The following is a 17,284-nucleotide window of genomic DNA, read 5'->3' on the forward strand; positions in this document are numbered from 1 at the left end:
ACTGGGTGCTTAAAATGGCTCCCTGCTGTGTTTAGGGATGGATTCTTCACTATACAGGCAGCGAAAATGGCTGCCGTGTGGAGGATCTTCGCTGGACTGTTTTTACCCCATTGGAACACATTGAACGGGTTTCAATGCATTTCAATGGAGTTTTTAATTTTGTTTTACGATGTTTTTGCTTAACGGCGATTTTCCTGGAACGGATTATCGTTGTTAAGCGAGGCACCACTGTATTCCTTTTTGCTTACATTGTCAGAAACTTGCACATTTTCATGCTTAAAGGGAGGGGTGCACTTGATCGGCTCAGAGCGTAGCACAGATGGGTATAAAGGCTGAGCTACCTTCAAGTCATGAGTGTACCCCTCTCATCTTCATTGATAAACCACCGAATGTTTTACTTCCTTTGCAGAGCTGTTGAGAGAATGAATACATAGGAGGAGGATTCAATTTCTTGAGCCTGGGTGGTCAGATTCTCCCCTGGCGAGCTAAAGCAGCCGAGAGGAGCCATGACATCATCATCCTCAGCTGCTTGGCAATGGAGAGTCCATGAAACGTTCTTTCCCATCGTTTCATTTACAGAAATCCGAGCAAGGGTGAACAAAGAGCATTCATCATATCACAGTTGATTTTCGAAAGTTGCTGTTTGCACAGGGCTTTAAATATAGTCCCTTTACTGGAAAGTCAACGCCATGAAATAAGAAGCTCAAGAGTTCCCGAGGGATCATCTTGGCCTTTGTTCTCGTGACAGCCGACTGGAATATCTTACCCTTGTTCCAAAGTACTCTCCTCTCAATTAACGCTGGAAAATGGTGAGAATCATCCTTGAACCACTTCCTTGTTCTCTTGGCTTGTGTCATTGATTACATGAACATGAACCTTTCCCCTGATCTTTCTTTCTGCTTAAGGTCTGACTCATCACTTCTCCTTTCGAGATGCTACTGCCAGACCAAGGTGATCACATATCTCTACTTCCCCATCTCTGTTTCAATTCAAGCATGACTTAACGCTGGGGGAGAGGGGGAGTCTCTACTTCCTGAACCCTCTAGTCTACTCAGGTAGCCATCAAGAGCATCTCTTGGGTTTCGGATCCAGAAGGTCAGATCTCAGTGAAATGGAGTCTGTTGTCTAGCAGAAAATGTGAATACTGTTCCTAATTTTATATCTCTGAATCCCAGCTACCCATCAACACATATACGTTCACACTTCTCTGAATTATGACCACATGCTGACTCGCATCTAGGTTATGTAATTCCGAAAGATTAAGCAATAAAGCTTTTCCAGGTCTGCATCGGGTTAAGAGTTGGTTGCATGTCTGAATGCTCTACCAGAGGAAGAAACAAAGGCTCTGTTGTGTACAGAGCACAACAGCCTGCCAAAGCAACAATTAAGTCTCCCATCTTATCGTGACCTGTGATTCTACGGGTCAAGTCAAGGAACAAAAATGAATCCTTCTGAAATAAGGTCCACCCAGTCATGGAGACACGGCCTTTGAATGATGATACCTCATCTCCAGAACCTTCCTCATTTTTAGTTCACCAAATCTGATGCCTTTCAAGCATCAAATAATAATTTTTTTAAAAAAAATGCTCAGGCTTTTAATTGTTTTGCCAGAGTTCTCAGCAGTTGTGCTATAGCTTTTATTGGCATTTTATTGTTTCACTGCATTCTGCATGCTTTTAAGCGGCATTGTTAGCTGCCACTGAAATGTATTAAAAGTTGATTTTTTTACTCATTAAGTAAATAAAACTATTGTTCTTTTAGATGGCTCAGGGACATCTTAAGAGGTCTAGCTGCTCACCAAGTATCCATGACACACAGAAATAAAGAATCCATTTTCTTTTACTTTACTAAAGCTTCTCAGATTTTTCCAGTGGGAGACAGACCTAAATTGCAATACATAGCAGGGCAGTGGCTACTGAAAAAGAGTACAGGAAAAGTAAGAAGCATGATCAGACAGCAGTATGTGATTATATTTTGAACCCAAGTTTAAATGCCATTGTAAGGTTAGAAAATGTTGCATTTATTCAAAGGCACCGGATGATGTGCACATATTTTTATGTTTGTGCTCTGTTCTCAAAGGTACTGGTTTCCCACAGTTTCTGTTCCTGAAACATGAAGTTCCTTTTTGCGCTTCAGAAATGAGATCCCAGGTTTCAATTATTCTGTTTTAAAGGTAATTTTGAGAAACAAAAGAGAGCAATTTAGAGGGAATCTTTGGAGTTCCGTTTACTGCAAAGTAAGTCGTAAGCTATCTTTAACAGTAAGAAAAATGCATTACATTCCTAAGATACATAAATATTAATGACTAACAATTATTCAAAAATTTAAAAAGAAAAGACAGAAACCTAAAACAAAGAAAATTTTAAATTAAAGGCCTATCCAATACAGAAAGAAAAAACAACTAATTAAGCAAAACAAACATAGTATATTGTTCCCAATTGAAATACTGTAACTGGTTTGGAGGAAAATAAGTATTTTCCCAATACACTGAATTTGGAGTGTCTTCCGATTTCAGTTGTTGCTTCTCACAGCAAAGACATGTCATTTCTCCCCCGTCTATAAACTAAAGCATTGTTCGTCAAGGCATCTACACAAGAGATTGGATTCAGAAGGACTTAGAACCTGCTTTTTTTAAATCATCAGATCCACATATGGAACAAGAAAGAAAAACCTCTTTTTAAACAAAGGTATACCTTATCAAGATTGTGCTTAATCTCCCTTCTTTTTCTGGTCGCTCAAAAATATAATGAGCAAAAACTTACATTTTAAGGTTGAAATTTCAACCCAATGAACAATTGTAAGTGAATTAGCAATACTGCCATTTCCCCCCCTCTAATACTTTTTATTTTAAATCAAGGAATAATTCATTTACTCTGTTATGGTTTCCAAAAGGTAGGAGAATACTAGATGAATTTTTTTGTGCTATTGTGCACTCATTTGCTAATGGAAAACCTCAAACAATTCATTGAGCTATTGGTAGGTTGTATACTATGGGCATTTTTGTTTTTAACTTTTTCTTTAAAAAAGTTTATTAAGGGTGGGAAGAGGTATTTTATTTCAAGTTGTCAGATCCAGGCAGTTTGTAATACTCAGCCACTGATGTTTGTTCAAAAGGCAAAAGTCGATCACAGTTTTGTTCAGGAAAAAAAAAAATCTCAAGAGCTCCTTGTAAGAAAAATGGTGGTTTCTAAAATATACCCTTGTGCGGTCTTTTTTTTTGTTTTGTTTTGTTTTTTAAAAATTGACTATCAAAACGTGTTCCAAAAAACCCCAAAATAAAATAAAATAAATTAGGGCAGTAAAAAAATGCAATAGGTAGGTTTTTTGTTTGTTTGTTTGTTAATTCCCCCCCCCCCCCAGCAATAGCTGGATATCAGGCCGTCCTCAGGGAACCATTTGCAATGCTGTTCTTTCCAAAACTCGGTTCATTCTTTTGAAGCCACAACTCTGCCAACTGCTGCGTAGATCCATAAGTGGAGGCTTTCGATCCTAAACACATCTTATACTGTTTAGGATCCAGATTAGGGTCACAAAAGACAGGATGGTGTATATGGACTACTCCAACCTCTTGGCTTCGGAAAGTCTTTAAGCCGGCCTGGACCACTTTGTTGAACAAGTCCACATCCTCCAGACCCCATCCTTGGATTGAAACGTCAAAACCGCCTGCTTGAACAAGATCGCCTTTATAAATGCAGGCAATCCCGAAACCATAGTTCCTCCAGAAGCCCGTTTTCTGGGTGAAGGCAAAATGATTATCGCTCGGAACTCTGCCACTGTAGACAATCTTTGGGTCATACTGGCTAAAGATGATTGGAAAATAAATCTGTTGTCCTAAAATCGTGTTGGCTCTACATCGTTGGAGAAACTCTGCCGTAAAGACCAAGTCGACATCGCAGAAGAAAAGCAGGGACTCGTTGTTGAACTGAGAGGATCCGACTTCGAGGGCCAGAGCTCGGGAAAATTCGCCGGATACTGGGAGGATCTGCATGTCCGCTTTGGGGTACTTTAAACGATAGTCTCTCATCAGTTCAACCTGCCTGGCCTTGTCGGGATTGGAGTCCGAATTGAAAAGTAAGACGACCAGTTTGACATTCTGGTTGGGAATGAGGCAAGTCTTTTCAAAGTTCACCATGAAGCGTGCAAACATATCGAAGCGGCCACAGAGAGGGATCAAGATGTTAATCTTCTTGTCTTTTGGTTCCTTCTTCTCTGCTTTCGACTTACTCAACTGGAATGGAACGAACATCTTCAAGGAATTGGAAAGGAAAGACAAGGACCCAGAGTCCTGGTTGATCTTATTGGCCAGCTCTTTGGCGTCCATTTCTTCTTGCTCCATGAACTGGACTTTGCTGAAGGTCTGTTGCAAATATGCATGCCTCCTCACTGGAACAGTCATTTTCTTCCCTTTGTGCTTCTTGTACAAGAGCAGTAAGTCAAGGACGTATTCTGCCCCATACATGGGGTTGAGCCTGCGATAACCGTACTGTATCTCCTTGAAGTCAATGATCCGCCCTCTCGTCTTGGCGTTGGCGTTGATCATTTCCATCACTTGCATCACAATGTCATCCAACGCTTCGCGCTGAGAGGAGTCCATGCCCCGACGAGGGGGCTGCCCATCCGCAGCGGAATACAGGTATTTCCCCGTGAGGAATTCCCACTCCAAAACTTCCTCCCGCTGATGCGGCTGGAACCGCATGAAGGAAGGGGCGATTCCTAGCTGAAGGTCATCCCGCTGGACTTCCGTATTGCTGTACTTGCTCATGAGGACGATTTCTCGGTGCAGTTGTATGGTGCGGTAACGCAGCTCTGCGATTTTGCGACTCAGCATGTAGCTGTGGAGTCTGTATTGGTAGGGTGGGCTCTTGTTAGGGTGTAAAGTTATTGCTCGATGAATCTTGCTGTTACGGAGATCTCTGATGTAACCTTTTTTGTTTTGTTCATAGTTTTCATAAAACAGTTGCTGCATCTAAGTAAAAGAAGGAGGAGACAGAGGAAATGTTATTATATGAGGATAGCCATCATATCCCTAGCTACTGTTTCCATGTCTTGAGGAAAGAAGCTTGTCACAGCTTTTTGGTATGGGTTTTACCAATATGAGAAGTTACTTTGAAGGAATTAAAGGGATTGTTTATTCATTTACCATATTTTTCCATGTATAAGACTATACTTTTGTCTAAAATCTTTAGACTAAAAATTGAGGGTTGTCTTAAACACGGAAGTAAGCTGAGGAGAGAACAAAAACAAGTGGAAGGGAAAGCAGGGATCAAAGTGATCCTGCAGCACTTTGATCCCTTTCCCCCTACACTTGCTAAACCCCACTTAAGATTTCTTAATTTTGGATTAGAAAAGTGGGGGCGTCTTATACACAGAAAAATACGAGTATTTATATTTTTATCCCCCCCCCCCCGGTGACAAGGCCACCCCTCTGGGTGTTCAACAAATCAATATGACATAGTATTAACATATAATAAAGCAACAATAAAATTCAAGTGAAACAGCATACAAAAACATAATCTCTAAAATAAAATAACTAATACCCAAAGAGGAAAAATAGTAACTAAATTAAAAAAAATTAGGATACAAAATACAATAATAATGGCAATAGATAAAGACAAGTTTGCAGGTTCAAAAATACAACATGGATGTTGGACTGCAGTTTGGGAGGGAAAACAAACAGCTAACCAAGACTGGTCTGTTCAAGGAACAGCCTCCATATAGTCTTCTCAAGCAGCCATAGAAGACATTTTTCTCCCTCTCTCTTTCCCTCAACCTCTTGTTTTAAAAGAAGCAGAAAACACAACATGCGTTCCGAGGATACTGTCATAATTTTGAGGCATGCCTTAAACAGAAGTCATCCAATTAGATGCAAGGATTGTCTGGGAAACCCAAAGCCAGTTTATGATGAAAAAAGTCTTACTGGAGAAGTCATTATGTGCTGACAAGTTGCATATGAGTTATGGCAACCCTACTAGGGCCTCCAAGATATTTGAGGGGTGATATTACCAGTGTCAACCCGCACATCCCCATGAACTAAGGAGGGATTTGAATACAAGACTTCTTAGTTCAGGCCCATCTCTCGTCAACACGCTGGCTCTCTAAATGAAAAACGGTGATGTTTAAGGAATAGATGTAGCAAAGAATCATTGAGTCAACATAAAACCCAACGATGGGTAAAAGGGGGCTTATAGTTGCTACGAGTATTAGCATCTGACAATCTCCTATGGTCTCACTCTAATGGCCCCTGGAAGTGACTCCTTTTGAAGGACCAAGACTGAGCTTTGACTCTGATTTTAAGTCTTCTTTAAAAAAAAATCAAAATAAGTGCATTCATTAAAGAAATCACATCCTATCAGCATAAAATAACGAATAAACTAGCTTAGAATCACAAGAAATAACAACAAAGTCTTGGAAGAAGGTCCGTTTTTAATTGGGAGTACGGTGCCTTCAAAGTGACGGAAGGGCAGCGATGAAGCATTTCAAAGGATTTTTTAAAAATTGCTCTAAAGAGCCTGATAGAGGACATGGATGCCACAGAGGATGGGAAGAAGATAAGGAGACTTTGGCTGAGTGGTTCTCAAATACCAAAAGCAACAGAAAGAGATGCACTCTGTGTTCTATTCGAGGGGTGTATCAAATGTTTTCTGCTCGTATCAGGGAACGGCCATGGGAAAGTGCTGGTATCTCTGCATCCTAAAATATTGATGGAAGGAGATAAAAATCAGGGCTCACATTAAACCTAGCAGGCATAAATATTGATAGCTGAATGCATTTAAATACTACCTGCTTAGCCACAGCCAGGGATCCCTGGCAGACAGGAAGCTGCGATGCACAGGGCATTAAATAAAATATCAGGTCTCTGTCTGGCAGGTAACTGTTGCCAGGGTGTGATTTTCAAGGGATCTTATCAGTGGGTGGAACCCGGGCATATTTTGACTGGACTTGGCGGAGCCTCATGAATTTCTGGTAGGTCAGAGTATGAAAAGGTAATTAAAATCTCCCTTGGATGCTCTACTATTTGGCCCACTCCTTGATGTGAGATGGGCACAGAACCTTTCGAAGGAAGGAAGGAAGGAAGGAAGGAAGGAAGGAAGGAAGGAAGGAAGGAAGGAAGGAAGGAAGGAAGGAAGGAAGGAAGGAAGGAAGGAAGGAAGGAAGGAAGGAAGGAGTGAGAGAGAAAGAGAGAGAGAGAGAGGGAGAGAGGGAGAGAGAGAGAAAGAAAGAAAAAGAAAGAAAGAAAGAAAGAAAGAAAGAAAGAAAGAAAGAAAGAAAGAAAGAAAGAAAGAAAGAAAGAAAGAAAGAAAGAAAGAAAGAAAGAAAGAAAGAAATCAACCAACTCCACTCAGACCCGGAGCATGGCTTCTAACAAACAGTCAATAAAAGCTACAAACAGCCCCAACAGGAAATTAAGAGAATACAGCACACTTCTTGATTACACAACTTCATTCCAACAAGCCACTGGTGGAGACAAATAGCTCTGACGTTATGAAATGCAGGATTGCTAGGTCAAGAACGAAGCACTTGCAAGTTCTGTCTCATGAATGGCAAATGTCAACAGCTAACCAGGACATGTGCAAAAATGAAGCAGTGACTTCCACAGCTTTCCCCTCCCTCTACCTGTGTACAATATGAGTGAATTTGGAGAATTAGAATACAAGAGAAAGGAGGGTATCTTGGAAAAGTTACTTCAGCAAATGGCCGCTTCCAGCTTTTCATGTTGGCAGGAAGATTCTGGGAGCTGGGAACTAGAGTCCACTTTTCCAAGTTCTACCTCATTCTCTATGTGGTACCAACAGGGAAAAGAAGAAAAACTCAGAATGACAACCAGTGTCAGCATGCTAATATTGGCAGAGGCAGAGACTCTGCAAAACAGTCATTTCAGCACCCAAAACACTATGGACAAGAGCTATCACTCCGGAAAGTAGTATACGAAAGATGCAATAATGGATGATACTCTTAAAAGAAAGTGAGCTTGGACTGCAACTCCCAGAAGTCTTCTGGACTAAGCTGTGTTGGCAATGGCTTCTGGGAATTGCAGTCCAAGAAAGTCTGGGGACCCAAGGTTAGGAACCACTGGTCAAAACGACTCTCTCTCCAATGCGATGTTCTCCCCAAAGGCTTTAGAAAGTTGCTTCGAGACTAAAACATATAAAAAGCATCACAACCCAGAAAAGGATTTTGTGGCATAGATGAACATGGCATATGGCAACCAGGAAAGACAAGTCAAAGGAGGTGGGGATGAGGAGAGAGATCAGCTGTCTTCCCTGCTTGTCTTTCCAATGGGAAAAGTGGTAATCACTGAGTTCCTTGAAAAATCTATTGCTCTCTGTTGTCCAAAAATGGCAGATGCTTCAACCTCCTAAGTGTGGATCTCTCAGGTCCCAGCCAAAAAGTACACCAGATTGGGTCTCCCCTCTTGTCTATGAATCCATCTCATCCTCCCTCCTCATCTCCACTTTCTCCTTCTTGAGACTGGATGTCCTCGGACTTTAGATACAACAGTTTGAAACAATGATGCTGGCCGAAGCCATGAGGAGCTATCCCACAGCTGTCAGTGGTGAGGACACCACTGAGGCTGCAAGATTTCACCCGAATGAAATTTAATTTAAAGCTCCCTAATCCCCACTCTGCCGCTCCTTGGAAATTCCTTTTGACTCGGGGAAGCCTTTGGGAGTCTTGGAATACAGGGAAGAGCCTTTGCGGCCTGAAAATCTCCCCTACCGGGTCCCACCACAGGGATCAGAAACTCCAGTTGCAATTTTCAGACAGGATGTCAACCTACATTCCCAGTCCAAGGGTCCCAAAAGCTTTCTCGTGTGTGTGTGTGTGTGTGTGTGTGTGTGTGTGTGTGTGTGTGTGTGTGTGTAATAAGAAGCTGTGTAATAAGAAGCTTTAAATTCAATTCAGTTGAAAGAGGAGCCGACAGTGTTGCATCCAAACCACTATCTCAGTTCCTTCCTGCATTTCTTTTCCCATTTATTCTACCTAGAACGATCAGTTGATACCACCCCCATCTATAAGTCTGTTTTCTGTCTAACCTGATGGCCATCACAATGTCTTGTCTTCACAAATTCCACAGCTCAACGATGTCCTGAGTGAATAAGGTATTTCTTTAGACTACCCCTGGTTCTAGCGTTAGGAAAGAGGAGGAAAATCTCTCTGTTTCCTTTATATCACCCACCATTTCCTATACAACCACGTCCCCCTTTTACTGCTTTCTCACCCAAAGTCCCAAAGGCGCTAAGCTCTGACCATAGAGGGGAGGTCCTCCAGGCTCAAGAGAAAAGAGGCAAAATACGGTACAAAGCCACAGACTTGCTTTTTTAAACATCCTGTGCATGTAAAACCTATCAACCGGCCTCGCCAAACTATTGTTTAAATGCACAGAAGCTGAAACAATAAAAAAGGGTCAATGTCAGGAAAGCACCACCAAGAATATTCAAGCAGTTGAATCCAAAAACTGTGTTACCAGATCAGAGCAAGTGAGAAAAACTTTCTAATCTGTCTTCTGCAGCGAAGGGTCAGCTTTTACATTGTCCTCAAAATACGAGGCAAATCTAACGCTTAGCGAGTTTTGGAAAGAGTCATTATGTATGAAATATATATTTTAAAAAAGAGTTTCGGGCAATGGTCCACATACATACATACATCTCTCCCCCCCCCCCCCCATCTCTGTCTTATGGAGGAGTAACCAATTAAACAAATGTAAGCTTGGTGTCTGGAAGGACTGAGTTGTACTTGGCAGAATAAACCACTTTTAACAGTATGCTATAAAACAGTACTGGTGCCTATAAAGAAAATAAAAGAAAAAGGTCTCCGATTTTTCCTCCTCACAGGGCCTAGAGGGTGAGGAAGTTACAGCCTTCAGAGAGGGCTGAGGAAGGAGCCAGCTCTTCAAATACAAACATTACAGTAAGCAAAACCAAGGTCACTGAATTCCCAAGGCATTTCAGATCCAGCTGTGAATTAGAAAAGCTGGATGCCTTCCAGTTTAGTCTTTCATGTACATGATTACGCAATGACCTCATGAAGTGACAGGGTCCTCTTACCCAATGAACAAGGAGAAGAGCCTCCGCATCTGCATTTACTTGAGAGTTGGCCTCAACTGGGCTAAAACAGAGTTTGCTTTTCTGCAGTCTATAGATTCAGATAACATAACAAACCTATCTTAGCCAACTTTCGGTAGCAGAGTCTCTGTCTCTCCCCCCCCCCCCCCCAAGGGCTAAGCTACAGGGGATCACAGCGAAGCTTTAGCTGGCGTACATGCTCAAATCTAGAAAATGCACAATGCACTGGTAATCATGAACACACCACTGTGAAGCTCTCCTGATCTGACAGCACTGTGTTAGGTTTTTTAAAGAAGTGTTATGAAACTTAAGAGATATTTATGGTGACCTGAATGGTCGATCAGGTTGGGAGTGTAACCCTCCACAGTACATCCTCAGGGCAAGCTGTGCAATCCCAAGATGCCACTAGAAGAAGGGAACAGCAAACCATTTCTGAGTTCTCTCTACCTAGAAAACTCTGAATTAGGGTCACCAACTAGTCAGAATAGACTAGACAGTAGAGTTGGGCAAGAAGGGTCAACCCGGCAGTTTGTGCTGGTTCGTTTTTCAGCTGAACAAGTAATTGGCTGCTTTCCAGGCCCGCCTCCTCCCATGGGCGCCCACTCAGGGACAGCACACAGAGGAGGCAGGGAAGGGAACCTGGAGGAAGTGGGCGCCCATCAGAGGAGGCGGGGCTGGGAACCACTGAACACTTGTTCTAGACACAAAACATTGGCTTGTTGATTCCTCCCCACCTCTACTTGACAGCAGATGATCGTTATTATTAAATGGTCACTCTTTGCCTTCTACAGTTTGGAAGCCCCGTACACAAACCCGAGATACAACCTAGACTGAAGCCACTTTTCCATTTCCTCTGTCAAAAGAGTTCTGAGTAATCTGAAGTCTTTCCAGGGTTTCCACCAGGAAGGACTGATCCAAACCTTTTGGATGAATTTCTTCAACTGTGTATGGGTGAGAGACAGAAGAAGAGAAATATAATGCTCAGATTTCTTAATTCTGGGGACTGTGTACACTTGGTGTCTCCTTCCCCCGCTTAGACGTGCATTCCAAATTCAATCACATGTTGGGAGAGAGGAGATGGTGTCCAGGTCTCATCAGCACAGCTTGGCTGTGTGTCTTTTAAAGAGATACATGTGAATTCTGCCAAAAAACAAACAAACCCCCTTTCCCATTTTCTGACAGTTGCTGAAAGCTGCAAGAGAGAAACCACAGACACCCTTACTATATGGGATACCCGCTAGCACTGTGTGAAGAAACCACACATTCCACCACCCGACCGGTGCCATCTTCTCTTCCTGAGAGCACAACTGTGGACCTTACAGCTTAATGATGCTACGAAGGCAAACAACAGCATCTCCTCCAGCTTCAGACGAGATGCCAGGCTAAAATTAGACAACAGCTAGCATAATTCTTCAGATGAAAAGAAAGAGAGAAGAGTTTGCTTTATTTCATTTTAGAATCCAAAGGGTATATTCACCCACGGTATAACGACACATTATAAAGTGCACAGAGTGTTAAACAATACAGATCATTAGAAAATGAAACCACGTTAGTATCTCCAGAGATATTATTCTGGCAGGCTTTCATGTCCGAGCGTTATAAATAAAGCACCTGTTAACTTCTAAATAGCCAAAAGCAAAACAAAGCAAACCCATATGCAAACTCCAAGAGGTGTGGAAACCGTCTGTTTGTTAAATAGTTTGAGGAATACCCTCTGCTCATGACATGCACTCTGTAATGTATAATTTGACCCCTGGTACAAGTCGGCCCTACACACAGAACAGTGAGAAAACTGTGAGTTGCAGTCAAGAAACATTGGGTGGGGGGGCACAATAGATAACCTCCCTGAACAGAGACACTGTTTTGTAATTCCTAGTGGATGAGAACTGCTAGATATCTCAGCGGTTCGGGATCTTGCTTACATGCTTGAACTGCTGGATAGCGCAATGGAGCCAGTGGTTGGGAGTTCAATTCCTCACTGTGCCTCCTTAGCAAAGGGATGGACATGATAATCCATTAGGGTCCCTTCCAGCTCTAAAATTATGATGCTGATGATCATCCGGCAGAACCAGGATTTGCCACTTGGTTTCAACTGGTAAATCTCAAGGGTTGGTAAAAAAATAAAATACAGCAAATTCTGCAAGCATGAAGTTTGCTCAATGATTTTTTTTGATGATGATGTAAGCTGCCTTGAGTCCTTTTTATGGAGAAAGGTGGACAGATCAAATAGCTCGATCTTTATTTTTTTAAAGGTAAACCTTTGTAAATAAATATAAAGTCAATCTGCTAGACAAGTCATGAAAGGTTTTAGGCCAGCCCGAAGTTAATTATAATACCTTGAGGGTCAAACAGTTATGAGACATACATTGCACAACATGTATTAATTTCTCCCCACTTAGTAGCTGAACACATACACTACAACAACAGCTGTAAATCTCCTTACAGGAACCATAAAGTGGGCCGATATAAAATAAAAACCCAGCCAGGCTAAACGCAGATGTTCACAACCTGCTTTTCTCCTTAAATGAATCACCTGAAGTCTAGAGTTGCTGTTCCTTTAAAACTTGAAAAAAACAAAGCACCGTGTGTCTGAGGAATACTCTGTCTGGGTTCTTTAAAAAAATTAGACAACCACGGGGCCCCATAAAGACATCAGATGACTTTCCGACTAGTCTGTCTGCTTCTCCTTCAACTACATTAATTCAACTTCATTAACCCACCCGAAATCAAGGAGGCGCTCACCAGGGGCGAAATGCTTGCCCGTACAGATTAAATGCATATCGCTCTCTGCCAAGTGGTGAGAATTTTACAAGTCACCTAGCAATGTGTGGTAAAATGTTTGTTCATAGTTAAAGGACGTTTCCGCTCAGGTGGGTTGCAAAAATAGACACAAGGAACATTTATGAACGAAAAGCCAAAAAGAAAAGGAAAGAAGGTGATGATGAAAGAAGAAGCTGCTTGAAAATCATCTCTTACTCATTCTATGACCACCACATTTCAATTTCTGTGAAGAACAAGATTATGTTTGCTCATAGGTTTCCTCTCTGTTGTATTAAAGTTTCCTCACTTTTTTCCACTGCGGTCTGCTACATGGTTACTGTCTTTATAGTTTCCTTCACCCTTTCTACCCCCAAAAGGAAAACCTCGTTTGATATATACCTATAATTCTACTCCTTGTGTTCTGCCACACAGTGGGGGTGAAGGACACAAGGGGCAGAATTCTACCTACCTGACTGGCAGAATAATTCAGATAAAGCCATAGCGGAAACCATATTATCCTGAGCATGGAAAATCTGCTTTTTTCAGCCCACAACGGACAGAGCCTGCTGCTTATTCAGGACTTCAAGGAATTACACTCCAAAAGCATAACATGCCAAGTGCTAATTTTAGGACTAATTGAGATTTGACGTGTGGCAACACTGACTGTGTTTGATAGTTAGGCATAACTCAAGGGACAGCCAGGCAAAAATTACACTGGATATTTTGGTTGTCTGTAGGGGCCCAAAAAACCTGTCCATTCTGAAGGAAATCAGCCCTGAGTGCTCACTGGAAGGACAGATTCTGAAGCTGAGGCTCCAATCCTTTGGCCATCTCATGAGAAGAGAAGACTCCCTGGAAAAGACCCTGATGTTGGGAAAGTGTGAAGGCAAGAGGAGAAGGGGACGACATTGTTTCAGCTGGCTGAATAGCTCAGTGGTTTAGGTGTCTGGCTGTGGAGCCAGAGGTTGGGAGTTTGATTCCTCCTGTATCTACATGGAAACCCTGAAAAGAATTGATTTGATGGAACATGATAATTATTATAAGGCGTTTCATTCATTTTGTGTGTGCTATTCGCGTGAAACATCAGAGTAGTTGGTACATCTCTGTTGAGCAGGTAGGGTCTTCCAGATGTTGCTGGACCGCATCAGCCATAGCCAGGAGAGCTAAGGCGCGGTCCAACAACATCTGGTCTAGCGGCAGAAACACAAATGACGGCAAACGAAACAAAAGAACGCCACAGATCCTGTCCCTTCTGTGTTCCAGTATCCAAATGCCCAGAAATGAATGAGGTATTCCCGAAATGAATGAAACCCAAACGTTCCCTCCATGCCTACATCTGTACTGCTGTTCACGTGGCTGGACATGCACGGCCAGCATCTTTTCAGATCACTGCAGGAACTTCATCGGATGGAACACCGTCAGTTCTGAATAGGATACGCGCTGATGTCTTTTACATCTGTCTGAAAAGTAGCTTGTGGCTTCTGAGTGCGAAAAAGACTGTTTAGCATTAACGCGACACACACATAAAAATGCTTCGGAGGGTATTTAAAAAACACAGATCCAGATATGAAAAGCAAGCCTCCTTTAACTTCTAGCAGGGAGTGCCATGGACTTGCCGGACCAAAGGTTTGGAATAAGCAACTGCCCTTAATGAAAATAAGTCCTGCCAGTAAAATTAATTCCTTTAAAGGCTTACTGATTATAGATGGGCAAAGAGGCGGAAGTATGACTATCATGTGAGGGCATGATTTCACATATGGATACCATCAGCCTCCAACCGCGAGACTGCCTTGTGGGCAAGTCATACATTAGGCATTAAATAAAATGAGTTTAACACGGTAGCAAAAACTAGCAGCGTGTATGGAACATGCTAAAATCTGTCTTGCACCAAGTTAGATTGCTGAGCTATCAAGCCTGTCTCCTTGGGGTAGATCACGACAGTTTTCAGGGGTCTTCCCCAAACAAACATGGCATGTCTCACTGGTCTCTCTCCCAAACTTTATCCAACTACTCTTGACTACACCACATATAGGCTGCAGTTTCGGACACATGTGAAATTTCTGCAGCATTGGTGAGAGCCACAAAACAAAACAAAATTTGCAATGCAAAAAGTTGCAAATTGCACTAATACAACTGAGCATAAACCTGACACACCCCTAGTGAGCTTCTATGGTTAAGCAGGTATTTGAACCCTGTTCATCACTCTCAAGAGTACACTGCCATGGCAGGAGGAAGCCACACAAAACTCAAGGGTATCCTGAATTTAGCATTGCATTTTAAGTCATGCAACTAAAATAAAATAAGTTTGAAAAAAATTTTTAAAAAAGAAATGTACAGAGAATTTTACATCCAAATCACATATAATCTGCCCCACTGTAAATACTCAGGCTGCAAAAAAAGGAAAGATTAATATCCCAGGGAATAGCAGCTCTGGATGAAATTTAAAGAAAGGATTGCTGCTTTCTTAGTCACTGCGTTGAGTCTTCTCCAGACCACACCAAAGTGGATCGTTCCAAATTGCAGAGGATTTTTTTAAAAAAAATTGTTTTATTTTAGGACGGTGCGTGATGAAAAAACGAAATGCGATAACTAAGAAGCCTGCTACTGCTTCCACGAGCAAAGGAGCAGATGAGATCATAAGAACAAAAATTACAACAGGTTTTCTTTTTCCTGTACAGAAACCATACTCAAATATGGGATCCAAATTTAGGGTCTGCATTTAAAAGATGAGTAATACCAAGTCACATTCCTGTGCCTAGAGATTCAGCTGTGTTTGTTAGGGAAGGAAAATGAGTATGTTTTCAAATGAAGTATTTTACCATTCCCATTAGACACCTTTGCTGGAAATGGTTGGTATTGTGGCCCATAATATCAATAGGATGCCATACTCGAGAAGGCTATTCTACCCCAGCATTATCTGTTCAAACACCTGGCAGTTCGAGCAGTGGTTTTTTCCAAGTTTGCTACCAAAGGGGCTATTAACAAAGAAGATGCCAGGAACTGACCTTTGAAAGCCAAAGTAGACATTCTTCTATTAAGCAACATCCACTCCTCTTGATGGTCTTCCATCCTTGAACACTTCCATCTCACACATCATAAGGTAAAGGTTCCTCTTAACAAACTATCCAGTCGTGTCCAAATCTGGGGCGCAGTGCTCATCCCATTTCCAAGCCGTAGAGCTGGCATTTGTCCGTAGACACTTTCCGTGGTCACATGGCCAGCATGACTAGACATGGAACACTGTTACCTTCCCACAGTGGTGGTACCTATTTATCTACTGTACTTGCATTTTTACATGCTTTTGAACTGCTAGGTTGGCAGGAGCTGCGACAAGCGACGGGAGCTCACTCCGTTGCGTGGATCCGAACTGCTGATATTTCGACCTTGCAGCCCAGAGGCTTCTGCGGTTTAACCCACAGCGCCACCACGTCCCTACTTAGGGCCAAATGCAATGTCCCCAAAAGCATCCTGATAACACGCAGCCCACTTGGATTTTCATGGTCCAAAACTCATCTTGACATTTCACTCTACTGAAGTTCATGCACATTGATCAATCCCAAAGACGCAAGATTATTTATCAAGGGTTGTCATAAAAATATATTAGGTTCGTTGTAGGATGCCAAAGGGTAATAGGCACCATATGAAACTGAGATGTATTTTATTAGGAAACTCCTCGTTTCTTGCCATCTAAAAGCTTCCCACCCACTCTGTGAAGCTGACGTGAAGCAGCTGTCCGCATTTATTTTAGAAATAAAACTGCATGTCATAGAGCATCTGGAAGGAGTTGGATACACAAGATAATATTCATCAATTCAAAAACTTGAGATGATGCATTTTCAAACTGCAAATGACAGTGGAGAGCCTTGGCACAAAATTGTATTAAAGTATAGAGTTACATAATAGTCTTGCCCGAGTTTATGAGTAGTGCTTAATGATATAAGCTTTATCATTGTGCTAGGCGATACGCAGAAAGGTACACTTTCATGTGACGTACTACTGTTCCTTCAATGGCTCAGCTGTTAGAGCAAAGGACTGTAGAGCAGTGGCTCCCAACCCAGATGTCCTTGGATAACAACTCCCAGAAATCCTGGCTTGCACAGCTAGTAGGGAAGGCTCTTAGGAATTTTGAAGGAAATCAACCCTGAGTGCTCATTGAAAGGACAGATCCTGAAGCCGAGGCTCCAAGACTTCGGCCATCTCATGAGAAGAGAAGACTCCTTGGAAAAAAACCTTGATGTAAGGAAAGTGTGAAGGCAAGAGGAGAAGGGGACGACAGAGGACAAGATGGATGGACAGGGTCATTGAAGCGACCAACATGAATTTGACCCAACTCCGGGAGGCAGTGGAAGACAGGAGGGCCTGGCGTGCTCTGGTCCATGGGGTCCACGAAGAGTCGGACATGACTTAATGACTAAACAACAACCATGGTATATAAAAGGCCTTGAGACTTTTTTCTTCAC

At 42.2% G+C, this 17,284-nt stretch overlaps 1 protein-coding gene and 1 long non-coding RNA gene across 2 annotated transcripts in view; one reads left to right on the forward strand and one right to left on the reverse strand.

Annotated features, from left to right (window-relative positions):
* Positions 1-413: 413 nt before the first annotated feature.
* On the forward strand, positions 414-2,398 carry LOC140702415 (uncharacterized). Its single transcript, XR_012081567.2, has 2 exons — positions 414-809; positions 906-2,398. It is a non-coding gene; the product is annotated as an uncharacterized LOC140702415 (long non-coding RNA).
* Positions 2,212-17,284, reverse strand: part of CHSY1 (chondroitin sulfate synthase 1) — a 76,890-nt gene continuing 61,817 nt past the window's right edge. The window contains exon 3 of the mRNA XM_072981928.2: positions 2,212-4,966. Coding sequence (XP_072838029.2) covers positions 3,374-4,966 — 1,593 coding nt within the window. The 3' untranslated portion in view covers positions 2,212-3,373. The remainder of the gene's footprint in view (positions 4,967-17,284) is intronic.

The sequence above is a fragment of the Pogona vitticeps genome, chromosome 12 (genome assembly GCF_051106095.1).
Source record: "Pogona vitticeps strain Pit_001003342236 chromosome 12, PviZW2.1, whole genome shotgun sequence".
In the NCBI taxonomy this organism is placed as follows: Eukaryota; Metazoa; Chordata; class Lepidosauria; order Squamata; family Agamidae; genus Pogona; species Pogona vitticeps.